Consider the following 16908-nt stretch of genomic DNA (forward strand, 5'->3'; position numbering starts at 1 on the left):
AAAGAAAGAAAGAAAGAAAGAAAGAAAGAAAGAAAGAAAGAAAGAAAGAAAGAAAAAAGAAAAAGAGAGAAAGAAAGAAGGAAGAACAATGATAATCTTGGTTATTTCTCTATTTTCTGAACATACTAGCCTAGAATTTTTGAATCTCAACAGGAAAACAATATTTATTAGAAAGTATGACCCCCAACACTTACCCAAAACAACTGGATACCAGCTGTGTTGGTTGGTTCTTAGGCCAATGAAGTGTCAACCAAAGCCGTTCTTTAACTGTTGGGTCCACACCCCCATGTCTTCTCTTCAGGAAGGGCAATTTCAAAACCATTACACCTGTAGATTAGAGGAAAGTCGATTTGCTCTCAGGGCAGGGAAGCAGTGGAGTGCCCCTCCTAGCAACCCTCATTTCTATGGTTTACAAATTGTTTGGCTAATTAACAGTAAAACCTTGGGGGCTAGAGTGATGAAACTGCCTGCCCTGCAAGCATTCACACCTCAGCTTAGGCCCCTAGCACCCACTGAAAAAGCAGCAGCAGCCTGGTGCAGTGGGTTACACCTATCACCCCACTGCTGGGGTGGGGCACAGACGCAGGCAGATAGATCCCTGGAGCTGCTGACCAGTTGCTGATCTAGCCTCATCACTGAGCAGTAAGTTCAGTTAAAACCTGTCTCACAAAACAAGGCTGAGAGAAAAAATAAACATGAAGAACCAAGGAAGACATGCAACATCACCTCTACATACATGTGCACACACAAGAAAGAACATGTCCTTTTACTGTGGAGATATTACTATGATAAGACCAGTCTAACCACGTTTAGGTCAAACCAACCTTTTCAGGCTTTCTGTCTGGGACAGGCTTAGGAGACAGTCCAGCCCGTAAGTGCTCACCTTGCAAACGTTAAGATTTGAGTTGATCCGCAAGACCCACATTGGAAACCAGACACGGGAAGATCCTTGTCCAGCTGCTAGGGTGGCTAACTTTCTAGCTTAGCTGGCTTGTCAAGTTCCAAATCTTGTCTGTAAATGGTGCCTAAGTAATGGCACCAAAGATGATTTGGCCTGCAAATGCATGAACATGCACACATGCTAGTAGTATCTTTGTGTGGGGATTGAGTTCCTAATTAGAATGAGAACCTAACCTGAGACTTTTCAATAACTACACGATAGTGGAATTCTCCTAGTTAACTCCTATTCCTAGTTCAATGGTTCTCAATCTTCCTAGTGTTGCAACTCTTTAATATAGTTCTTCATGTCATGACCCCTAACCATAAAATTATTTTTGTTGCTATTTCATAACTGTTATTTTGCAGTTATAAATCATAATGTAAGTAACTGTTATGTAGGATATCTGATATGAAACCCCTGTGAAAGGGTCGCTTAACCCTCAAAAGGAAAACTTCACCAGCACTGACCCAATCATCTGTACTGGCCATCAGAACCACAAGCACAGCTTTAAAAACATACATGCCAGCTGGGTATGGTGGAGCACACCTTCAATCCCAGCACTCAGGAGGCAGATTCAGGCACATCTCTGAGTTCAAGGTCAGCCTGATCTACAAAACAAGTTCCATGACAGCCAAGACTTCACAGAGAAACCCTGTCTCAAACAAAACAAAGCAACACATACATGCCAGGGTCCAAGTTCAGAGATGTGATTTGGGAGATTCCAAGTGGAGTACAGAAAACACTGTTTTTTCAGAACTCTCCAGCAGATCTGCTGTACAAGGAGGACACAAAGCTACTGTGGACACCCATTGTGTTCACGGATTCTCAGATAAGTGTCTTGGGGGGAAAGGAATGTTTAGCCTAATTTGAACCAGGTGATGGGCCTGGCGAGATGGCTCTGGACAAAGTGCTTGCCACACAGATGAGTCTGATCCCCAGAACTCACATAAAGGCGATGTGCACCTTCATGCACACAAAGCCCCTACCTCACAGCGCTAAATAAAAATTTGAAGACAATGTAACATAGCCAGCTTGTTCATGGGCTCAGTGCGCACACTGAGTCTATATCACTGCTTTTCCATTCTTAACACTCAAGGAAAGCCCATTATTTATGTTCTTACAGTAAAGATCTTGTTCTCAGGTGATCTCTGAATTTGAGGCCAGCTTGGTCCACATAGCAAGACCTAAGAGAGCCTTACTGTGCATGCCAGGCAAGGCTCTCTCAGCCACGCTGGAGTTCTTGCCTTCTAGAAGGAGCCAGAAAACAGACACAAAGGCCAGATGTCCAAACAGAGAGGTGTGAACAGGTTATAGGGACAGCGACTTTCTGGTAAGCAAGATTTTAACTAGATGATATTCTTGGAACGAGATGAAACAAAACAAGTAGATAATTCTACTGTCACAGTACAGGATTTGCCACTGAAGAGACACTGGGACAAAACAGAAAACCTGGGAAGAGAGTCTCAGTGAGGGATTATCTAGGTTAGTTTGGCCTCTGAGTATGACTGTGGGTAACTGTCAACTGATAGAGGGCCCAGCCCACTATGGGATGTATCATTTCTTGTGTAGGCAGTCCCAGGCTATCCAAAAAAGCCAGCTGAGCCAGGGAGTGAGCCGGCACATTGGACGGTTTCTGCGTCAAGTTCCCACCTTGACTTCCCTCAGTGACAGACTGTAATTTAGAAGCTGAAACAAAACCTTCCCCCCCGACCCCCAAGTTTCTTTTGGTCTGTGTTTTATCAGAGCAGCAGAGAGGAGCTGGAGCAGTTTGCAGATGGGTGGTGCCGTCCGTGGGTTTAGGTCCTGAATTGCTAAGCGTAGAGAAAGCTGAGCAGCAGGTGGGCAGCAATCGCTCTCCTCTCTGCTCCTCACTGCGGAAGAGACAGCCCGAATCATTCTGACTCCTCTGAAGAATGGGTTGCAGAGCAGGGGAGGAAAACAGCTCACCAGTTAGGAGGACTTGTTGCTCTCTAGCACCCACATGGTGACCAAGAACAGTTTATAACTCCAGTTCCTAGAGAAGCCAGTGCCTTTTTCTGGCCTCCATGAGCATACACATAGCACACAGACATATGTCTATGCAAAAACACCTACACACATAAAATAAAAGCAAATCAATTCTTAAAAAAAGTAATACAATGATGGACCAGAACCTAGAACTAAGCTACAATCACTTAGTCCCTCCAAGGTGGTTTGTTGTGTTACCATAGCAACAGAAAAGAAAGCAGGTTAACCTCTAGGCATCAACCTTACCCCGGCCGCGGGAACAGCTCCAGATTCGAATGGTCTGGTCTTTGCTTCCTGTGGCTAAGTAGCAGCCTTTTGTGATGGGGGTTTCTGCTATAAGCTTCCCATTGGGAATGTCAAGTTCCTCTAGGAAAGAATTAGAGATTTTATTTTTTAAAGATTTATTTTATATATATATATATATATATATATATATATATGAATGCTCTGTCTTCATGTACACCAGAAGAGGGAATCAGACTCCGTAACAAATGGCTGTGAACCACCATGTAGTTGCTGGGAATTGAACTCAGGACCTCTGGAAGAGCAGCTAGTAACTGCTTATTTTTAATTTACACTGAACATGCACTTGTGGTTACAAAGTAACTCCGCAAACTCAGCTCCTCCCCATTTCCTAGTTTAATCTGTGAGGCTCCTGTTCTAAGTATAATTCAGAAGCTACAATTCAACACTTAGTTCCTTAGGTCTGGAAAGAGCAGAGCTCTCCTTCCATCATTTTACCAGAGTTTTCCTCTTGGTTTATGGATAAGCAGTCTTCACCAGACAGAGGACACCAGGCTATGGAGTGGATTTCATCATCATGGCCTCGAAGTCTGTGAATAACTTCTCCCTTTTTACTGATGTCAATGATAACCACTATGCCATCTTTGTAGCTGAAAAATAAGTTAGAAACATTTCAGGAGCCTGCAGATTCACACTGCCAAACCTCTCACCTGTTTGAGTTCTAACTCAAGCAGCACAACTTTCTTTTTTCTTCTTTTCTGTCGTTTAGATGCCAGTTCAAATCCCGCATATGCTTACCCTGAGACTCTAGACTACTCTTTCTATGGAGACTCCTTTTCCACCATGCCCCACCTCCTTTTACAGCTGTTTGCAGACTTCCAAGGCAGACCCTAATTCAAAAGACAAGGCTTGCCGGGCATGGTGGCGCACACCTTTAATCCCAGCACTTGGGAGGCAGAGGCCAGCCTGGTCTACAGAGTGAGTTCCAGGACAGCCAGGGCTATACAGAGAAACCCTGTCTCGAAAAACAAAAACAAAAATAAAACAAAAAAAAAGCTTATATCTACTCCTACCAAATTTCTGCTTTGATTTTCCAGTGGTAGCCAATGTTTCTGAGTTATAATCTAGCATCCCTAGTCTTTCTTCATAAATGTTCCCAAGTAAGACACAAACCATTTTGTACATCCAAAGGCTTCATAAAGTGTATCATGAAGCTGGCTTTCTTTGTCCTATTCGTGAGGTACATGTTAGGATACACACATTCCTAGTTCAGGTACATGAAGCAGAGTCACCTGACACTCTACAGTTAACACCACATCCAAGGATAGTCTAAGTCAGCCAAGAGGAAAGAAGGCACTTCTAACTTTTGAAGGGTGGCTTGAAAATTTAGACATAGAGAAGAAAACACGGTGTCATAGAAATACAGGGAGCAAAGCAGAGTCTGGATCTAGAGCTCACAGGAGAGATGACACCCGGGCTGCAGTCCTCCTCTGAGGACAGGAGAGATGACACCCGGGCTGCAGTCCTCCTCTGAGGAGAGGAAAGAAAAGCAGGGTCATAAATTAAGCCAAACCACCAGCAGACAGCACAGCACTCGGTACTCACCCAATGGCTACTAGATTTTCGTGATGAGGTGAACACGTCAGACAGAATATGGTCCTGGGCTCTGTGAAGAGGTGCTGGCTGTCATTTCTGTTAAGCCAGTAACAGAAAACAACTCCTTTTTCATCCCCAGAGACTATTAAGTCCTTAACTGTCGGAGACCAATGCAGTGCTGATATTGTGTGCTTCAAACAAAGCAAAGTCAGGTGAGTCTCATTTGTCAGTGTTGGGCTGTAAACCAGCCTAATGCTATGCACATTAGAGGTACTTAAGAAATATGCGATAACTACCTGTATAGTAATATAGCAAATCTAAAGTTAAAACTTTTTGTGTGGTTTTAAGACCGTCTCACTTTGTAATTTTGGACTGGAACTCAAGGCAATCCTCCTGCCTGTCTCCTGAGTATACTATTCTAGAATTGCATTCATGCACCACCATGCCTGGGGACACTGACATGGATATGCATGTGCATGTGTGCGCGTGCGCGTGCACGCGCACACACACACACACACACACACACTTTTTACTTATGTGTGCAAACACATGCCACGTGTGTGTCTATGCAGGCCAGAAGAGGTCAATGAATTCCCTGGATCTGGACTTGGTTATGAACCAATCCACAAGGGTGATGAGAACCCAACTGTCCTTTGGGACAGTAGGAGGCACTCTTATCAGGTGACCAACAATCACCAGAAACTTCAGTTTTCACATTCTTCTCACCATCACAAACACCAGGCATACAGGCGAAATACACATACATAATTCAATTAAAGAAAGCAAGATAAAACAAAAGTATCAAAACTCAGGTCGTCAGGCTTCCAGAACAAGCCCTTGCACCTGGAAAGCCTTCTCATCAGTCCGGGTGTTTATTTTTTATGGACCTATTGGCTCTGTTAGACTTTGTAGGCCATGCTCTCTGTCGCTGTTCCTCAATTCTGTTGTTATATCATGAAAGCAGCCACAGGTAAAAGTTAGTGACTAGGGCCTGGAGAACAGCTCAGTGGTTAAAGGCACTGGAAACTCATCAAGAGGTCCCAGGTCCAATTCCTAGATCTCTCACGGTAGTTTTAAACTGTCTATAATGGGATCTGAATGTCCCCTTTTGGTGTACAGACATACATTGGAAAAACTGCCTCCCCCCTCCTCTCTCTCTCTATATATGTATATATGTGTGTGTGTGTAGCTAGATTTAGTCATACTTTAATGTTACTTTCATAAATAGGTAACTTAGTTAACTTGTGGAAGGTCTCTCTCTCCCTCTCCTCTCCTCGCCTCACCGCTCACCTCTCGAAAGACAGGATCTGCAGCCCAAGCTGGACTGGAACTCCCTATCTTTTTGCCCCCACTTCCCAAGTGCTATGATTGCAGGTGTGCCCCACCATGTCCATCTATGCAGTTCTGGAGACTGAGCCCAGGGCTTTGAGCATGCTGGCCAGGCACTCTACCTAGCCGAGTCACAGCCACCACCAGAAACTCTACTTTCTAAACAAAACATGCATCTTTAAAAAAAAAAAAAAAAAAAAAAAAGGATTTGAGAGACTTTCCAACATATCTAAGTAATCAACACAAATTAGTAGCATTTCTCCATATGCATGAGCTCTAAGGACGAGGATGCACATTACCTGATGGAGTGTGTGTTCTGTCACTACAGTCTTGGTCTCTACATCCCAAATCTTCACAGTCCCATCATCTGAGCTGGTGGCACAGAGGTTGTATTGTCCAGGGTGATGAGAAAAAGTGAAACCAGATACTCTGTCAGTGTGTCCCACCAACTCTCCTACAACTGCAAGCAAGACCAGACTTGGTTAACGATAAACAGAAGTCACTTAACACACATGGAACAGAAACATCCACAGACGAATGACAGAAACGCTGCGTGTCAGTGATGCCTGTACTTTGGGACGTTCTACAGGTTCATTTTCTTTGAATCTCAGTATTCTCATCTATAAAGCAATGCTCACGTCCTTTGTCAAGCCAGGTTTACAGGTTGAGGACCAGTCCTAGCTCACCGGTGAACATGAAAGCCATATTTACTTAATTTTGCCATAGGTCATAAGGAACACAGTAAGTTGGCATATCCTAACGCAAGGCAAAAAAAAAAAAAAAAAAAAAAAAAAGGGTGGGGGGGAGAAAAATAAGAATCTTAGCCAGTCATAGTGGTGTAAAAAAAAAAAAAAAAAAAAAAAAAATCAGTCCTTGGTTTTTATTTGTTCCGTTTTCTTTTGAGTTAAAATCTTGCTATGGAGCCATTGGTTGGCCTGGAACTCATATAACGTAGCCTAGGCTGACTTTGAACGCGCGGCAATCCTCCAACCTCAGCTTCCCAAGTAGCTGGGAGTCACAGACACGCTTCATTGCCTCTGGCGCAAATTCAGACTCTCCCCACTGATCTCACAGACACCAGCATCAAGTGATTGCCCAGCGGGAGCAGAGGATGGAGAACAGCCCCCACCCCAGGGGGCGTACTAGGGGCCGGCAGGGCCTTGGCCAAGTAGGAAGGCCAGGAGCATCCTAAACGCCGGGTCTAGGCTGGGTCAGTCCCTTCAAGCGTGAGGGGCCACGTGCGCGCGCCGCCGGACCGGGCGACTTACAGAACCGCCAAGAGGGCGACAGGAAGGACTGCGCCGACCCGTGGGGGGCTCACCTCGAAACGGGGGCGCCCCTGGGCTCGCGCCCGCGCCCGGGCCCACGCGGACGAGGAAGACGGAGGTCCGCGCAGCGAAGCCAAAGATGCCTCCGGGCGCCGCGTCGCTGCAGCGCGAGCAGTACCAGTTGGGGGACGGCGGCAGCGTCCGCGGCTCCGGCTTCATCTCCGCGGCCGCCCAGGCTCAGCCGAGGAGCTCCGGTACGGTGGTTCGCAACCGCGGCGTGGAGCGGGAGGGGGCGGGATCGAGTTAAACCCCGCCCCTGAAGGCGGGCGCTACGGAGCGCGTTGAGGCCCAACCCGCGCCTCTCGCTCCCGTGCGCCGCCTGGGACTAAATTCTAGCCCTGAGGTTACGTATTTTCCTTAATTAAGGATTTAGACCTGTGGAACCCGCCAACCAGCCACTGAGCACACACACACGCACACACGCACGCACGCACGCACGCGCTAAATAAAAGCCGTTCAGTATCCCAATTAAGTTTTTTTTTTTTTTTTTTTTTTTTTTTTAATGCTGCGTAGCGGCGTACTTTGCCAGTTTTGAGAGGTGTTTTAAAGACAGTTGCGCCGGGCGTGCGTGGTGGCGCACACCTTTAATCCCAGCACTCGGGAGGCAGAGGCAGGCGGATTTCTGAGTTCGAGAATTCCAGGACAGCCAGGGCTCGAAAAACCAAAAAAGACAGTTGCAAGAGTGTATTTAATTGAAATACTAAAAGAATGAATCTGAGCTCTGGCTCAGCACTCGGGCAGGAGGATTGCCGTGAGCTCCAGGCCAGGCAGCCTGGGCTATAGTGTGAGAGCCTGTCAAAATAAATAAAATGAGTCAGGAATCAGAAAAGACAGGAAGAGACTCCGTAGTTGGGTGGGAATTCCGATTCCGGGCTCTGGGGTATTCAAAGATTACAGAGCAGAGGTTTGACATTCCGTCCTGCTTGATGGAGTGCCGATACTGTGAGAACTGGTGGGAAAAGAGAATTGGACTCTGCTTACAACTCAAACCCAAGCAACTTGCTCAGATTCGACTGTACTGCTGTTTGCACTTCCTGAATGTGGCAGATGAAATCTTTTTTTTTTTTTTTTTTTTTTTTTTTTTTTTTTAGGTTTTTCGAGACAGGGTTTCTCTGTGTAGCTCTGGCTGTCCTGGAACTCGGCAGATGAAATCTTGCAGTGGCTATCGTTAATAGAGAGCCCATACCTCTGCTAGCATAGCAAGGACACTAAATTCAGAGTCACCAGGCTCCACATTGATCACTAGTTTTGCCAGGAGCTTAGGTCCAATCTGTCCCAGATGTTTCTCACTTAATACTCGCCTTGCTGGATTGCTGGACGAAATGAGATTTAAATACAGGTATATATGGCGGTAAATGCACACAAACGTATTAGCTCATCTCTTAGTCAACCTTGAGGTTAGTAGAAACAGGGTATTGCACATCATGTTGGGTCTTTATTATTTATTTAGCGTGTGTGTGTGTGTGTGTGTGTGCTCATATTTCACAATGTGTGTGTATGGAGGTCAGAGGTCGAGTTGGTGCTCTCTTTCCATGATATGGGGCCTAGAGACTGACTTCAGCTTGTCAGACTTGGTCTAAAGTTCTTTTTTTAAAGATTTATTTATTACATGTAAGTACACTGTAGCTGTCTTCAGACACTCCAGAAGAAGGAGTCAGATCTTGTTAAGGATGGTTGTGAGCCACCATGTGGTTGCTGGGATTTGAACTCTGCACCTTCGGAAGAGCAGTCGGGTGCTCTTACCCACTGAGCCATCTCACCAGCCCTGGTCTAAAGTTCTTAACCAGCTGGACCATCTCTATGATACCCCATCCCGTTGGCTATTTTATTTTATTTTATTTTTGAGACAGGCTCTCACTATACAGCTCTGACTAGTCTGGAACTTGCTCTGTAGACCAGATTGTGTTGACTTCACAGAGATCTACCTGCTTCTGCCCTCCTGGGTGCTAGGATAAAAGATGTGGGCCACCATGCCAGGCACCTTGGTTTCTGAAAGAGTTTTCTCAGTAACGTTCACAGATTTGTGTAAGTACAGTGATCTTTCCTTCCCCTTTCTTCTTTTCCTTGGAGTCTGAGTCTCACTGTGTGGTTCTGAATGGCCTGGAATTTGCAGCCCAGGGTGACAATCAAACTTGTGGAGCTCTTCCTGCTTCAGCCTCTCATATGCTGGGATTACAAACATGTGGCACTACCCTCCCCCCCAGGCTCCTTTTTCTCCGAGACAGAGCCCGGCTTGTGTATGACGGTGGTTCTTTAACACCAGTCTCCTACATGTTGATGTTACAGTCATTTTTAACAAGAACCCTGAGGTCCACTAAAGACAGAGTTTGATGAACCAGTCTTGCTCCATTTTAGGCTTAAAAGCTATCATATAGTAGAGGCAAACGAGGTTCATTCCTGTTTATGATTAAACCTCCGTTTCTCACTGATTGGGTTATGTCCCACCTGTAATTTTTTTTTTTTTTTTTTGGTTTTCCGAGACAGGGTTTCTCTGTATAGCCCTGGCTGTCCTGGAACTCACTCTGTACACCAGGCTAACCTCGAACTCAGAAATCCGCCTGCCTCTGCCTCCCGAGTGCTGGGATTAAAGGCTTGTGCCACCACGCCCGGCCCCACCTGTAATCTTAACCAAACATGGTTCTGTGGGTTCCAGGAAATGGCAACTGTGTCTTTGTTTCAAAACTATCTTGTTAACCCTACCTTTGCTTCAAAAGGTTTTTATGACTACCTTCTTTAGGACCACCTTGCGATCATAACTTTCTTTCAGGAGGTGGTTACAGGACTAACTTGATTAGTCTGCTTCTGTAACCTCCACCTAGCAAATCCATTTGGAAACACCCAACCCCTGAGCTAGAGAAACCGCGTCTTCCGATGCTGCCTTCTCAAACGTTGTCTAGTGGGGAGGCAATTCCTGCATGCAAATAAAAAAGCTTGCTTTAATTAATTGCTTGCTTTAATTAACTTGGCCATTATGATTTGGATCAGTGGTCTTTTTCGTATCTTTGGCCTCAAATATTTAGGATTAACAGGCTCCCCTGCCCTTTTCAGGCTGTTATGAGGTGAGATCACAATTTTTCTGATTTTCAATCTTTATGAGGTCATTCACTCCAAAGAAAGACTGCTCTGACCAGACTTTTCACAAGGACGACGCATTCCTGGTCTCCATGACGACAACGCACTCTGACTTTTCGGGTCGGAGGGAAAGCCGGCCTCGGACTGCGCATGCGTATAGTCAGCCGGCGTTTGAACCCGGCGGCTTCCGTAGGGCTCAGCATGGCGGCCGCACTACTGCGAGAGTTGGGTAAGGCTTGAGGCTTTCTTAGAATTTGGGAAGGAGGAGGTAGTGAGAATCGAAGTTGACAGCTCGTATTCACATTGCAGGTGCACTGCGGGTACCTAACCTGGGGATCTGGGCAACGCAGACGCTGCGGTAAGAGTCCTGCCACGAAGATCCTAGCAGGCTGCGCCGGTCTGCATCGCTCACAGTGCACTGGTGTGCCAGGCAGTCCTTTCGGCCTCAGGCGGACGGCGGCCCGGCCCGGCCCGGCCCGGCCCGGGAGCGCTTTAGACCCCCGCGAGGACTGTGGCCTCCGGGGGTTCCTCTCGGTGTTTTCTGACCAGCCTCTCCCTATTCCGTAGGCACGATTCGACTCTTGGACCTTGTGTGGTATACCAGCAAACATTCCTGGTTATTTCTTTGTTCACTTGTCGTGGGCAAGGGCTGTGTGGAGACTCGAGGCTTGCTTGACCTTGTACACTCCTCGGTGTTGTTTCTCAGCAACTGGAGTTTGAGTCTTTTGCTCTGCAGGGCATTCCGGAGCCTCTCGAGAAAGCCTTTTGCTTGTTTGAGTCTCTCTCCATAAGTCAGTCTGGCTTCTGCTTACTAGTCAGAGGCTGGGATCCCAGGCCATGCAATGTCGTGCTAGGATACAAGCGTCCCTGTGCAGTTGAGTTAGCACTGGCATGGATCCATAGGGTACATCCGAAGTTTCGATTACGTATATAGTACTTGCAAATGAATCGCTTCGTTTGGAGCAATATTTTGACTTAATATAATTACAGTTGTTTGATTCCGTTTAAGACCCATTTCAGTCATAAAACCTGTAAGTATTCATGAAACTTTGTCACTATTAATACATGGCATACTTAATTTACCAGACACCATATTAATTGCCAAATCTGTATTGAGGTTTTGAGAAATGCAAGGCTGCCGCAGACGGACTTTCTGGGGTCCCTGATCTGCGGGGAACGGGTCTCTGGTTGCAGGTGAGCGAGGATTCGGCGAATGAGGGGTGACAAACAGACACGGACACAAGAGAGTGTGGTATCTGAATGCAAATTGTCAAATTGAGCATCAGACTATTTATACAGAAGGAAACGGAAGTAAGTACACAAAACAGAGGAATGCAAACCTGGAAGGGCTGGCAGGAAACAACTGGGATAACATAAAATGTTCACAACTGGGATCAAANACAGCCNCACCTAAAGACAATTCAAAGTCAGNAGCTGGGGGCAAGGGCTTCATGTCCTTGTCAAAGATCCTANAGTCNACCTTCCCCTTAGGCCATTGTAATGCTAGTGTATGGGTGTAACTCAGCTACCTATGGTTCTAAGTATCCACCCTGGTGCCTTTTAGATCACAAACTTCCTTCTTCCTCGAGTGATAAATTCCTTTGTTGGGCAGCGACTAGCTGCCTAGACCCCAGGGGTCATCTCAAGGACCGACTACCCAGAATCTGATAAGTCTATGTATTAAGGGAAAGCACATGGATCTGTTTCCCAACTAAAGCAAGGACATTGGAACATTCGTTATACAAAATGCCACCATTCCAGGAGACTGAGTTCCCTTGAACTTTTGCCTCGGGACAGCGCCCAGGTTTTTGGGGCCTGTTGGCGCTTGTCACTACTGGAAAGAATGTAGCACAAGGCAGTGCTTCTTAAGGGATGGCAGACAGTAGGTACTCCACTCTCAAGAAATCTCGTTTAATAGTTTATCCTAATGGCTTCTCAGAAGGATTGAAGTCAGAGTTGAGCAGCCTATGGTTCTGTCACTCTGCTGTGAGTGATGATATAAAATGATGTTAGAGGCCTTAGAGACATCGCCTCTTTCTTACATATATGAAGACCAAGGCCCAGTGAAATGACAGTGTGCCTGCCCACTGGCTGTAACTATGTAGAATTGTAAACACCCGTGATTCAAACTGGAGAAGAAAGTTTGAAGGCCTCAAGATCGCAGATGTATTTGGAGGGAGACAAGACATAACTGTTCATCAGTGGATCTCATTTTCTTTTTTTTTTGGTTTTTCGAGACAGGGTTTCTCTGTATAGCCCTTGCTGTCCTGGAACTCACTTTGTACACCAGGCTAGCCTTGAACTCAGAAATCCGCCTGCCTCTGCCTCCCGAGTGCTGGGATTAAAGGCGTGCGCCACCACGCCCTGCTGGATCTCATTTTCAGTAACACTGGCTGTCAGTGCTATGCTGTGTTGGATACTGCAGGGTGTGACGTATTGATTAGTCATCCAACTACAGAATAGAACCCATATTGCTCTCGTACTAAATATAACTATATCTGAAATTTATTGAGAATCCTAGGTGTTGGGTTAAGGATTTTTACTAAATATCTTCTTTGTGCTCTTTCGCTATGGCCTTAAATGTATTTGATATCAAAGATGATACCATGAAGGTTTTATCTTTACTAATGCTTGGGTTGTCCCAGTCCGGCCTATGGGGTTGTCTGTAGGTGACTCCCAGGTACTTTCCATGGGTTCCTGTGCCCTTGCTTGGTTGGTTTGTGGTCTGGAAAACTATATCTTGTCTCCCTTGCCTACTCTCTGCTTTGGGTCTTGCCCTTTCCTCCAGAAGTTAGGTTCTTTTCAGTAGGAAATATTCAAGAACATAATCTTCGGACTAGAGTGGTCATCACTTCCAGTTAGGTCTCTGTTTCTAGGCTTCATTTAGTATAGGAAGTTTCAGTTCTCTTATTACGTAGGTATCTGCTAAGGCCCTCAGTTGCCAGTGAGACCGAGAAATAGAATTATAGATAAAAGATAGGTATAATCACGGGGGCTGGAAGGATGGCTCGGGTGTTACACTACTGGTTGTTCTTGCAGAGGCTCTGGGTCCAATTCCCAGAACCATAAGTCGGCAAACAACTGTCTGTTAAGTCCAATTCTAGGACATCCAATGCTCTGTTCTCTCCTACAAGAGTAGCGCATATCTGTGGTGCAGATGTCCTTACAGGCAAAATACCCCAAATGCATACAATAAAAGTAAGTCTTTATAATATATAAGTAAAAAACTGGGGTTGGTATTTCAGCACTCAGGATGCAGAGGCAGGTGGATGCCTATATGCCAACCTAGTCTATAGAGAGCTCCAGGACAGCCAGGACTACAAAGAGAACCTATTTCAGAAAAGCCACACACAAAATTAAAATATATAAATAATAAAATAATCACTCATTTTCTTACCTCAACAAAGGATTTTCAGCTGAAGGAAGACATGAGCATCCTTGTTTCAGAAGGGGCTCCATGCAGTACTCAAGCACAGAAAGAGGGATTGGAATTTGGCGAGGTGATGGGAGAGGCTACTGTTGCAGTTGTGGCAGACAGCAGTCCTGAACTAGGGTGGTGGCAGTAGGAAGGAGATGAGGCCAAGCATTTGAGAGAGTTCTTGGTAGCATCGATAATACTTGGTGACTGGCTTTGACAGAGAAGTTGAAGATGCACAGTAGAACATCCGAGGAAGGTTTATTTAGTGATGTATTTAGTGAAGTCGTGCTACTGGGGGAGACTGGAGGATAACTGGACATTTGGGGTGTGGAGGCCATGGAGTAGCGAATTTAAGGTCTTCATCACCGAGTCCTAGTCTGCTAACCAGCATTAATACAAGTCTTTTCAACCCCCACTTACCTCTCTGATGGCTTTAACACTTGACATTCACGGTAGCACCGACCTCTCCTGAGATAGCACAGCCCTCAGTTCTCAGTTCTGTCCCTTTGCCGCCTGTGGGAGTGCGTCTTCATCCTCTGCTAGGTGAATCTTCTTTAAGAGCTGTTTCTCCATATGTGGTGGCACACGCCTTTAATCCCAACACTCGGGAGGCAGATGTGGCAGAGCTCTGTGATTTTGAGGCTAGCCTGGTCTACATAGTGAGTTTTGGGACAGCCAGGGTTACATAGTAAGACCCTGTCTCAAATCCACCCCCTCTAAAAAAGTTGCGAAGCCACTGCCATCCTCTGCTGCCTTCCCTGTGCTTTAGTTTTACACTGCCTTCTGGTTCTCTTATTTGTCCCGTGTATTCAGCAAGGTTGGGTAACTGCTCAGGCCAGATAAAGAAGAAGCCCACTGCATCTTCTTTCAATCTGTTTTTAGGACAAAGCTGACTTAACCGCAGAGAGTCTGCATTCACCAGTCAGGGCAGATGTGGGTTAATACCAGCTCCCATTTGCCTTGCCCGAGTCGCTAGCATTCACTCTTAGCCTCCAGCAAACCAGCTCTGTAGTGTCTGGATAATGCATTCTGTCAATGAACTTCCGACTGAGAGCCTGAAGTTGTCAGGGTAGTGGTGATGTGACTCCCGGAACTGCAGAAAGGTCCAAGTTTCTGTTGTCTTATGGACTTCCTTCCTTTCAGGGTTTTACCCCCGTCGTGCATCCACACGAGTGCTTCTCTTGACATTTCTCGAAAATGGGAGAAGAAGAATAAGATTGTTTACCCACCTCAGCTGCCTGGTGAACCTCGGAGACCAGCAGTAAGTTTATAGGGAGAAGTAATCCCCTAATTTTTAAATCTATTTTTAATTTCTTTTGAATCAGGTCTTATGCTGGTTTTGAATTCAACACTTAGCCCAAGCTGGTTTTGAACTCAGAAAACTCTGCCTGCCTCTGCCTCCCAAGTGCTGGGATTGCCGGTGTGCACCACCACGCCCTGCTTGACCAGTACTTGTGTTCTTATGTGCCAAACAGTGAGTTTTTTTTTTTTTTCTGGGTTAACGGGGTATTGTGAAATAATTTACATGTTCTAATTAACTGACCTAACTGTACCAGATGCTGATTTTGACTATATGAGGCTTGTTGGTAATGTCGTTATTGTCGTCATAGTCATCATCATCATCATCATCAGGCTTTTTTGAGACAGAATCGATGTATCACTGGTTGTTCTCACTCTATGGACCAGGCTGCCCCCAAACTCACACAGATCTGCCTGCCTCTGCATCCTGAGTGCTGGGATTAAAGTTGTGTGCCAGCATACCCAGCTGATAGAAGCATAATGTGTTGGAAATGTTGCTTTAACCATTGAATGTTTGAATTTAGACGCAATTACAGTTTTGTTTCTTTCTGTAACATACAAACCTTAAACTTCAGGTTTGTATTGAATCATTGGATGCCTACCAAAGACATGTATCTTGTTATTAGCTGCTCAGCGGTAAAATTATTGTGTCGCATACTTCAGACTGTCAGAGATTATTCTAGTGACATGTAAAGCAAAGTCCAGTTTAAGTGAATTTGTGGAGGCATGCATACACAACTGCTATATGGTTTGGGAATTACACGTGAGCACTACTACATGCCATGTATGCAGTGCCATGGCTCAAAGCCAGGGAAACATAACAACTGAGTTACAACTCCAACCATCTAGTAAAAAAGACTTTTAGTTAAAAATATTTAAAAAAAATTTTTTTTAGGTGGTAGGAGGGTGAAATATGGGAAGAAGGTGGACTTTTAGAGTCCTATAGGGAACTTTGGGAGTGTCTGAGGGTTTCTATGGCTGTGAAGAGACACCATGACCATGACAACTCTTTTAAAAGAAAATATTTAATTGGGGCTGACCTACAGTTCAGAGGTTTAGTCCACTATTGCCATGGTGGGCAGCATGGTCGCATGGGGGCAGACATGGTGTGGAACAGGAAGCTGAGAGTTCTCTACCCACATCAGCAGATAACAGAGAGAGAAAGAAGTACTGGGCCTGAGCTGAGCTTCTGAAACCTCAAAGGCCACTCGCAATGACACTTCCTCCACCAAGGCCACACAGCACTCTAACAAGGCCGTATCACATTCCAGTCCTTTCAAATAACGCCACCCCCTGCCAGCCTTCAGGGGCCGTTTTCATTCAGACCGCCACAGGAGGCACCCGTGCTGGGTCTGGATCCCTCCATGCCTGGCTGGTCCCCTGCTCACAGGTGTTTAGGTCTCAAAAAGCAGCCACTTGGTTTGTCAGCTTCAGATTGCAAAAGGGTTACAAGATGGCTCCTCTCCCAACGGAACTTACTAAAAAGTGCTTTGTGAGTTGTGAATTATTCAATATCTACTTGGTCAAAAAATTATAGTTTAAGGGCTGGAGAGTTCAGTGGTTAAGAACACTTGTTCTTAGCCGGGCGTGGTGGTGCACGCCTTTAATCCCAGCACTCGGGAGGCAGAGGCAGGCGGATTTCTGAGTTCGAGGCCAGCCTGGTCTACAAAGTGAGT

The 16908-nt window shown here is 45.8% G+C and overlaps 2 protein-coding genes across 5 annotated transcripts in view; one reads left to right on the plus strand and one right to left on the minus strand.

Moving 5' to 3' along the window:
- Window positions 1–7688, minus strand: part of Gemin5 (gem nuclear organelle associated protein 5) — a 46272-nt gene extending 38584 nt beyond the window's left edge. For 2 of the 4 annotated variants that reach the window (XM_021213874.1, XM_021213873.1), the window contains exons 1-6: window positions 7437–7688; window positions 6415–6575; window positions 4796–4977; window positions 3689–3840; window positions 3194–3313; window positions 195–327 (exon numbers count right to left, since the gene is read on the minus strand). In XM_021213874.1, coding sequence (XP_021069533.1) covers window positions 195–327; window positions 3194–3313; window positions 3689–3840; window positions 4796–4977; window positions 6415–6575; window positions 7437–7602 — 914 coding nt within the window. In that variant the 5' untranslated portion in view covers window positions 7603–7688. The remainder of the gene's footprint in view (window positions 1–194; window positions 328–3193; window positions 3314–3688; window positions 3841–4795; window positions 4978–6414; window positions 6576–7436) is intronic. The other 2 variants (XM_021213877.2, XM_021213875.2) reach the window with 1 other exon arrangement.
- Window positions 7689–10687: 2999 nt separating this feature from the next.
- The window catches only part of Mrpl22 (mitochondrial ribosomal protein L22), an 11535-nt gene continuing 5314 nt past the window's right edge, over window positions 10688–16908 (plus strand). Inside the window, exons 1-3 of the mRNA XM_029545788.1 lie at window positions 10688–10744; window positions 10825–10873; window positions 15077–15198. Coding sequence (XP_029401648.1) covers window positions 10717–10744; window positions 10825–10873; window positions 15077–15198 — 199 coding nt within the window. The 5' untranslated portion in view covers window positions 10688–10716. The remainder of the gene's footprint in view (window positions 10745–10824; window positions 10874–15076; window positions 15199–16908) is intronic.

Source organism: Mus pahari, chromosome 14 (assembly GCF_900095145.1).
Source record: "Mus pahari chromosome 14, PAHARI_EIJ_v1.1, whole genome shotgun sequence".
Classification (NCBI taxonomy): Eukaryota; Metazoa; Chordata; class Mammalia; order Rodentia; family Muridae; genus Mus; species Mus pahari.